This window comes from Myxine glutinosa, chromosome 8, assembly GCF_964187855.1.
Source record: "Myxine glutinosa chromosome 8, kmMyxGlut1.1, whole genome shotgun sequence".
Lineage (NCBI taxonomy): Eukaryota > Metazoa > Chordata > Myxini > Myxiniformes > Myxinidae > Myxine > Myxine glutinosa.
Window position 1 is genome coordinate 58,428,059 of NC_136268.1, and position 10,000 is coordinate 58,438,058.

At 42.0% G+C, this 10,000-nt stretch overlaps 1 protein-coding gene across 8 annotated transcripts in view; it reads left to right on the plus strand.

Moving 5' to 3' along the window:
* LOC137432512 (myopalladin) overlaps positions 1 to 10,000 on the plus strand; it is a 257,015-nt gene that overhangs the window by 1,534 nt on the left and 245,481 nt on the right. For all 8 annotated transcript variants that reach the window (XM_068124524.2, XM_068124522.2, XM_068124523.2 and 5 more), the window contains exon 2: positions 1,961 to 2,866. In XM_068124524.2, coding sequence (XP_067980625.2) covers positions 1,962 to 2,866 — 905 coding nt within the window. In that variant the 5' untranslated portion in view covers position 1,961. The remainder of the gene's footprint in view (positions 1 to 1,960; positions 2,867 to 10,000) is intronic.

Here is a 10,000-nt window from a genome sequence, read left to right on the forward strand (position 1 = left end):
GTTTACTTTAATATTCGATCAAATTGAGTTCTCTTTCTGGGAACTTCAATGGAGGAGATGCCCACTAGGCCCATCAATGCCTGTGCTATTGTTGTCATTCTATATAGTTGTTTCTCCTTGCTCTATCCTTTTTAAATGTTCAGTGTCAAGTTCAGTGAGGAAGTCATAGCGCATGCAAATTTTAAGAGTCTTTGGTACGACTCGGCCAGATGTCGAGCCGCCATCATCCCAGGCTCAGGGGGGACACTGTAGCCATTATTAGCACTAAATCTGATTTAATTCCTGTCGAAATATATTACTAACTATTATACTATATTTGTCTTCATTTAAATCTTTTTTTAAATTTAACTTTTATTTATTTACTTATATTATTTATTTTATTATATATTTTATTTATTTATTTATTTATTTTTAACGTTTATTTATTTATTAGACTTTTATTTTAAGTCTTTTAGTCTTTTATTTTAATAAATTGTATTTAATTCATATTTAATTTTATACTTTTTATTTGTTTAAGTCTTTAATATAATTGATTCATTGGTTTTGAAATACATCTCCCCGTGTGGTGGCAGAGAATGGAAAGAGGATTTGGTAAGGAGTGGTTGTACTTAGTTTGTAAGGTCAGTAGTGTTACCTTGAAGGAGAAGGGAGAGATAGGAGAAAATGTCAGGAGGTGTGTTACAAGAGGATGGTGATTAAAACTACTCATTTGCGGCAGATTGACATACGAAAGGTCAGGGGACCTGATTACAGCAGGTGCAAAGACAACATTGTGAGAGGTTTTGGTATCTTTACTGTGTCAGCTCAACTCGAAGGAAGGCGATCAGAGATGTTGGGGACGTGGTATATTTTTAACGGCTGTCACTGTTTTGGCATATCAACTGAAGCCCTTTCAAAAGCACGCAAGGCATTTTGTGCACCCCTCTGTGGGCCCTCTTCCTGCTGTCAGACATGAGGCACAGCTCACTCTGCTGTCAAGAACAGAAGACCAAAGTGGCTGCGGTGTCAGAGAATATTGCCGTGTTTGACGATATGTACCACCACACTGCTGCGCTCGGTTTTTGAAGTTCACGTAGTCCATGGTAAATAGGTACAGGACAGAAAAGTGATCCTGCCAGTTAATTTTAGCATCTGTGCTGTGAACTATATGATTACAACAGCTGAGCCGGAATAGCAGATACTTGGAGGATGGCTGGGCTTTCCACAGACAAGTTTGTAATTTCTGCTTACTTGTCTCAGATTAATAGCTTTATATTTGAAAACAAGTAAAATACAGCTGAAAACACACATATAATACACAGAGACTTTAACACATTCTTATACATGAGAAGTCATACTTTAACAGCTGTATGAAATGGAAACCAACATTTAGTGTGCGAACGGTTTAAAGGATATTGACTTGGTATAGAATATTCTAGTGTACCCTCGTTTAATCACCAAATAAGTTTCCGCCAAGTACTTACAAGTCCAGGGCTGTCTTAGTCAAATCTTCTGACAGCAAAACTATTGATTGAGTTAACCAAGAAATATGAATATCAATTCACCATTTTTGTTTACATAAAAATCCCAATTTTTTTTCTTCCTAATAACAGAGTTTATTGGACAAGCATTAACATTTGATCAATCTACTGGTTACATCACATGTTGAATCATGCCTTCATCTTAATAATGGGTTAGTGTTGTTAGGTCCCCTAACAACCCTAACCCTAACCCTAACCCTAACCCTAACAACCCTAACCCCAACCCTAACAACCCTAACAACCCTAACCCTAACAACCTAACCCTAACCCTAACCCTAACCCTAACCCTAACAACCCTAACAACCCCAACCCTAACACCCCTAACCCTAACCCTAACAACCCTAACCCTAACCCTAACACTAGTTAATATTAATGTCAGTGGGCTATCATGGAGACCACTATCAAAGTGATCACGCAATGTTTTCTTTTCTTTTCTACAGGATGCAGAAAGAAACCAGTGAGAGTGGTGTGTCCCTGCATGGCAGTGGATTCAGCAGAGAAATGTCAGACCCAGGTCTGATCCCAGAACTGTCTGCCTTCTTGAGCCAGGAAGAACTGAACAAAAGTGTGCACTTGGCTCGTGAAGCCATAAATGATGATATTCCTGCATATGTCCCGCCTGCACCGCAGCTGCTGAGTGGTTTAGACACCCAACTGAATGCTCCGCTGTTCAGGCCTTCTTCAGAAAACAGATCATTGGGCCAGGACAACATTTCAATGACGACAGAAAACAACTCTGATCGTCAGACTACACAAAATGGATCATGCGTTCTCCCAAAGCAAGGCCCAGGATGTAGTAATCGGGCAGACCCAGCTCCAGGCAAGCACAATCCATACTTGAGTGAGACCGACAACAAGAAAGAATTTGCCAACAAAGCAGCAGCACTCATTGAGGAACTTTCTACTCTTTTCAAAGCAGGTCCAAGGAAGGCGGGATTATTAAGGGTACGCCGGGAAGCTCCATTGCCCTTTACCTCACCAGTCTCGTCTGACAGTGGATATCAATCACCTAATGGAAACACAGTACGACATGCTGCAAACACAAACACTAGGACTCGGGAAATTCAACCATTACAGCAACAAAAGCAACAGCAAAGGACAAGGACAGATGCTTCTCAGGTGGTACAATGTGCTGACAAGACTGCCGAAAAGGATCATGGATTGCTTCAAGAACGGCCTGCTGCGGAAAGTGGGGATGTTTGTACCCAGGCTGCTGGTGTTGTTGAAGGTGACGAGGAACTACAACCACCACATTTCACACACAGATTAAAAAGCCGGGAAGTGCCGGAGGGAAGCCGAGTACAACTGGACTGTAGGTTAAGCGGAAATCCCACTCCAGTTATCAGGTGAGAGCTGTTTGATCATTTTGATGATGTACTTTCTACTTCTGCATCACTCTGTAGCCAAATATTATATAAAAACTGCCTATTTCATGAAAATCGATAGAAATAGTAGTGTCGGGATGAGACAATGTCTTTGCAATTTTTATACCAATCGTGTACCAAGTACATATAAGGAGCAGGGTCTCAAGATTAGTCTTTAGTAAAATTAGCCTTGAGTAACACATCGGTGTGTTATTTATTATAGAAGAATGCCATATTGCATTTTGGGTGTTTTTTGCTAGAGGTTGGTGTTTAAGTATCAGAATGTATGACATACCCCATATCCATCCCTCCGTGCCCCCCGTTCCCTCTTCATCCCTTGGATCCATGCTTGTTCTTTACTGTAACTGCGTATAGTTTCAAAATGATGTGTGCCTGTACTTTAGGAAATCATTTATATTTTCACCAAGGTGGAGTTTATTGCATCGATTCAATCGATAATTTACTCATTGGTGTAGTGCCAAATTTTTGAGGCCCTGCAAAAAATGTCGCCCGTGACGTCATCGCCAGATCTACTGTCACATCAAGTTTTAACATGACATCAACTATTGGAGTCCCAAAATGTGTCATAAATGAAATAGGCACATTTTACCATGATAAACAAAAGGTTAACACTTGCACCCACTTAATCTCACAATTAAGAATCACCTTTTAAGAAAAAGTCAGATCAGTTCGTCTCTCACCCCCTTTAGTACACCTGGTCCGTATGGGAGCGGTAGGAAGGGTCATTCCTTTCTGGGGTATGTAGATTACAGTAGATCCAGGGTCGGGCCTCAAGAACATCGGGTGTTCAGTTACCAAGTTTCTTGTGGAGCTTTCACCAAGTGGTTTAGGCATTCAAGCAAGCACTCCATTTGGTACTGTTCATAGGGAACAGCTGGCTTGGCAAGCAAGCTAGCTAGCTGCTTAGTAACTGAACACACCCTGGGTTTACTCCCTTTCGGTTTAGTGTTAAACAGCAGTAGCGACTGTTTCAAAACGTAATCAAACGTGTTTGTGTTCATAATATTTTTACTTCTGGTAGGGGATTTCCATGACAGCGCGATAAGCTGTTTATACAAATTAACACGGCGTTTGTCCAAGGAGGAAACTCCTTGGGAAGAAGGGATATTATTAGTATTAACATTGATTTGTAATAACATTAATATTTTGCTATTATCATTAACGTTGTTGTTACTTTTGTCATTAGAAGCGGCCTTGGAAAAACGCCACGACAAAGCTATCTTAACACGGATATACACCTCAACACGCAACCCCATTGGCGGGGAAAACCCCTTGGGGTTAGGGGGATGTTAAATCGCTACAACTACCATCATGTGACCCTTTGTCTCCCTATCAAGTTTGGTTGAGATTGGACAAGTATAACGACCAATTGTATCGTGGACAAAAATCGTCAGACAGACAGACAGACACCAAATTGCGTATTTGAGTGTGACGTAAGGGACGGCAGGATGGTCGAGAGCTGGGGTTCTTAACCTGGGGTATCCATACCCCTTGGGGGTATGGGGACCAAAATCTGGGGGTATGGGACTCGTAATAAATTATAATAATAAATAGCAATAAATTCAATGAAATATCAACTTTAAATATATAATAAATATATAACAAGCAAAATAAATAAATAGGGATGAAATCCTAATGATTTTCTTTCCTGTTCTGTTCCTAATTATCCATATGTAAAACTAAGCTATTGAGATATTTTGAAGTCACACTGGAACCTAATGGGACTGGTAATCAGGCGCGGATCCCAGAACTTGGCCCATTTTCTGGGCAATAAGTTACCAATTTTCATCCAAAAAATAGGCAATTAAAGTAAAAACACCCCTCAGAATGCACCACAGAGCACCGAGAAATCAAAAAAATTCTAGGGGGACATGCCCCCAGGCCCCCCTAGCTATGCGCACCTAAGGTGCGCCTTGGTCAGTCAACATTCTGGCGAAGGGGGTATGGGGACATTGTGGGCAATCCGTTGGGGTTCTTGACAGGGAAAAGGGTTAAGAACCTCTGGTCAAGAAGTATGCACACTCGCCTCTAACATGAATTCCATCGTGACGGAATCACCATGTGCACTCTAATTTTGAACATATAAGGTAATTATCTTGAATGCTAAGAAGAGCAGAGAGAATTCAATTATATGTATTGAACCAGAACTGTCACATGGCTACAGACGAGTATTACTCTCAGTGAGGCAGACCAGGTAATGTGACGGAATCACACGTGGGTGACGATTTTCATGGAATTCATCCTAAGCTGTCTAGCCTGGGTTTGAATCCCGACCCAGCTATAAACTGTCATCCCGGTGTTTCACAGGCAGAATGATTCAACAATTGCACAGGTAGGGTGATCCGTCCTTTAGATGGACGTTAACCTGGCCATCCCATGTCCCGACATTAGTTCTTTAGTTGATCTCTCACATTAGTTGTAGTCTTAGAGTTGACAAAAGAAGAAAAAGCTTTGCGGCCCGGTGAACATCCGAGAGTATTAAAGGAGATGTTCGAGCAGATGGGCATGATGTTAACATATAGAATGTCAAGCTTATCTGCTCTGCCAACATGAGTCTGCCATTGATGTATTATAGGCCTACTTTGCTCATACTTTACAAGAGAAGTCACATCACTGATCCACCCAGACGTCAACTACTTGTAGGCATCCACAGTTTTCTATGCCTTCATGTCTTCCAGGATGTAAATACCTTCAGTAAACATAAAATAATTCACTAAATCTGGATAAAAATACTTGGAACGTTTTATTGCTTCTGGACCTTGTGGTATTCAGCAATTCATCTGGGTCTGTGTTGCCTATAACCCACCCGTGTTGTTTTAATATCACTTCCTAGACAGTGTCCAATGTATTGACATACCCAAGGTTCGGGACAAGCTTTGCCCCCGATTATTTGGCCGTGAAAGCACACAAAGCACAATAACTCAACTGATGTGAACGTGGCTGTTTTGGTGTCATGTAGCTAAAGCCCCTGTCACACCTTGACGATTTATCCAGCGTATGCCGACGTATCAAAATTGAGTGCTGGTGTGAGTCATACGCTGGCATACGTCGACAAATTTTGTGCATGCACGAAATTTGTCGACGAGCTCGGCGTACTACGACGTATGCCAGCGTGCTTCAGCGTGCTCTTAACGTAGCCAAATTTTTCATACGTCGGCATACGCTGGCTAAAACGTCAAGGTGTGACAGCGGCTTAAGCTACGCCTCGGATGGATTGATGTGCCGGAGCGGCACTGAATTTACTCAGTGTCTTTACCAGCAGATTCACACCATGTATTCTACTTCTTAAAATGACAATGAAAATGTAAGTGACGTCATCTGATGTGATAAAATGTAATGAGATTGTAGTTCAGCTTTTATTTAAATGGTAATCAAATTATGGGAGAATGGGAGAAAACTTAGTTGTCATTCTCAAGTTTCATAAAATGCAGTGATTGCCATCCACCCTTGGATACATTCAGACTCCAGCACATTGTAGGAATTCATAAGCAAACGTCTGCATATAAACATGAATATGATCCACCGTCTATTTGGAATTGCTCAACTTATCCAGAAAGGAAATAACTTTCACCACTAGAGAGCAGTATGGAACTGTTTAGTACCGGTACAGTCAGTTTGAAATGCATGTTATGGTAATGTTCCTTTTTTATCCACCAATGACCCCAACAACATGATGCAGAGGTAACACACTTACATTTGAGCTTACTGAGTTGTTTTCTTGACTCGACAATAAATTCGATTTGGTGCTTAACAGGCAGAGTGTTACATCACAAACTAGAAAGGCGCTCGGTAGGACACATACATCCTCCAGGCTGAACAGTTTACGTTTTGTATCCCACTGATAGGCCGGATCTGGATTCGGGCCTCAAGCAAAATCTTACCGGCTTGTTATTGTCACCCAACCAACTCCTCCACCAAGTTTAGTCATAACTCGTCCATAACTTTTCAAATATCATGTTATTTATCGCTTTTTGCCCAATCCCTGAATGATGAAGAATCACTTGAAAATTAAATAATTCTCGTATCCGAATCCATATTCAGATCTTCCCCAAAATTAAAACACTTCTTCCTTGTCACACACCCAACCGGTCCACCAAGATTTGCCCAAATCCGTCCATAACTTTTAGAGATATCGTGTTATGTATCAGTTTTAGCCATATCACTCAATGGTGAAGAATCACTTGGAAATTAAATAATTATCGTATCCGAATGCATATTCAGATCTTCACCAAAATCGAATAGAATCGTCCTTGTCAGACACCCAACGGGTCCACCATGTTTCGTCCAAATCCGTCCACAACTTTTTCAGATATCCTGCTGTGTATCGTTTTTGGCCCGATCTCCCAATGGTGAAGAATCACTTGGAAATTAAACAATTCTCATATCCGAATACATATTCAGATCTTCACCAAAATCGAATAGAATCGTCCTTGTCAGACACCCAACGGGTCCACCAAGTTTCGTCCAAATCCGTCCACAACTTTTTCAGATATCCTGCTGTGTATCGTTTTTGGCCCCATCTCCCAATGGTGAAGAATCACTTAAAAATTCTACTAGCCGGATCCGAATCCGGATCTTCACCAAAATCTAATCGTTTCGTCATTGTCACATACACTACCTCTCTGCCCAATTTCGTCCGAATCCATCCACAAGTCTTTGAGATATGTTGTTCACAGACAGACAGACAAACAGTCAGGGGTGAAAACATAACCTCCATCAACCGTCGGTGGCGGAGGTAAAAAGACCATTCCTTAAATGGACCTTAACCTAGGGATTGATCTGCTCAGATTAGCTGGTGGATGTTAAAAACCCCACAGTGTTTATCGACAAAGACAGAGAGTAGGTGGGTTACTGCCGACATCCTGCTAATTATCTACAAATTCTGCCCTAACCTATAAGGGAGCACGACATTGGTGGCAGAAACCACGCCCCCAAGTATTATATTGATCTCTGGCACAGAATGTGGTCGGAAGTTGTGTTTTCACAGGTCTGTCTGTTTGTTTGTCCTTAGAGCAGGATATTTCAAAAGGTGGTGGACGGATTCGGATGAAACTTGGTGGACATGTTGGCTGTGCGACAAGGAAGAATTGTTTAGATTTTGGGGAAGATCCAGATCCGGATGGGCTTCTGACAATTTTTAAGAGATTATTCACCATTTAGTGATTGGCCCAAAAACGATGTATAGCACGATATCTCAAAAAGTTGTGGACAGATTTGGCCGACCCTTGGTGGACAAATTGATTGGATTTTGGTGAAAATGCGGATATGGGCAGGATCATTTTTTAAATTTTATAATTAAATCTTCACTGTTGAGAGTTCGGGCCAAAAACGATATGAATCACCTTTGGGGGCCATTTTTCCCCGCAGAGCAGGGGTTGGCCATTTTTGGGCACCGTGGTCCCCTTTTTGAAGCAATGTTTTATGGCCGGATGCCCTTCCTGCCGCCAACTCTGTTAGTCGCCTCTTGCGACACGCAGGGAATTACCAGTGAACTGGTACTCAATTTGCCGACCTCAGAAGGATGAGCAGGCTGAGTCAACCCCCCTGGCGTTAATTCAGCGATCGACCGGGATTTGAGCCCAGGATCCTCGGATCCCAAGCCGGCACCCTAACCGCTAAGCCAACACTAGGCTGGGCCAAAAACGATATATAGCATGATATCTCAAAAAAAAGTTGTTGACGGACTATGACAAAACTTGGTTGATCTGTTGTGTATGTGACAAGAACGAGCCGATTCGATTTTTGATGTGTGACAAGGACAAATGGTCCGCAATCATATCTGGCCTATCGGTGGGAAACCAAATGTAAACTGTTCAGTCTGACGGAGGTATGCGCTCTACCGAGTGCCGTTCTAGTTGTAGTAAGTAGCAGTCACATTTTGCATACAAAGTGAAACATACCCACCAACGGGTCCTTCAAGTTTTGCATGGATTGTTCATTCCAGGAAATTAAAATGTACAGGAAAGTCAATTAAGCCACATATTACTTGAGGTTCCCCTGCTACGCACTTGTCCTATCAAAGTGGAACTGCCATGATTCCATCTGCATATAAATATTTGAATGCTTTCACAGCCATTTCAAGACATCTTAATCATTCGGAAACCAAATGGCACCCTTGTTCTTCCATTGGCCCAGAAACAAGAAAATCACATTGTGATAAGTTTGGATTCATTGGGAGAGGATTTGGAACCTCCCAAACCATCTTCATCATAGTAGTTGAAAATTATTGAATTTTCCCACATTCAAGAAATTCCACATTAATTATATTGTTGCTGTCTTAAAGCACGATTGCGAAAAGCTTTCAGCTGATGGCTGAACCATATTGTTGTTGTTGTTTTTTTGTGGCAGGTTTGAGGGAAACCTGCAGTGAACTGGGGTATAGGTACACTCCCAGAGGTTCAAATGTTTATCCCAAATGAATTATGTACCATTACCCAAATTACCATCCCAACGGAATTTGGTACCATCGACCAAATGGTCCAAAAGGACTTCTTCTTCTCAACGTTGTTGTGGGCTTGGCCGGGGGAAGTTTTAGCACAAATCTTTCACAAACTGCCTGGTTAGGGCAGAAATTTGGAAGTTGGCCACAGTCGTGCGATAGCTCACCTTCTCTTCACAAAGGGGCACCGTGGGATCTTCAACGTCCACTAACTGATTCCGGCAGATGGGATGCCCTGTTTAACATGCATCCAGGGGTTAAGACAATTTAATGTTGCCCTTTGTTTTCACACAGAGAGCTACGCACACAGAACACAGGAGATACCAATAGGAAAACGCATGATTGTTTTTATGTTGGGAGCTCCATTTAAATATGAACTCTCCCTCTCTCTCTGCCTGGACCAAAATGGCAGTCTGTGGCTTCAAAGCAATGTGTGCAGGCTGCACTCGTGAAAGGGAAAGAGAGTGACACGGCTTACAGTTCTCTGAAGAAACTTAGTGGCATTATTGTTCCTGGTCACGATACATGGAGTGACACTTGCGCTGTTAAAATGGAGGAAATGCCACTCATGGGACCCGGCATTGGTTGAGTTGCAGGACCAGCCATGGTCACACGCAGCTCCGGTTATGGACGATCAACTTATTCCTCATCCAGCC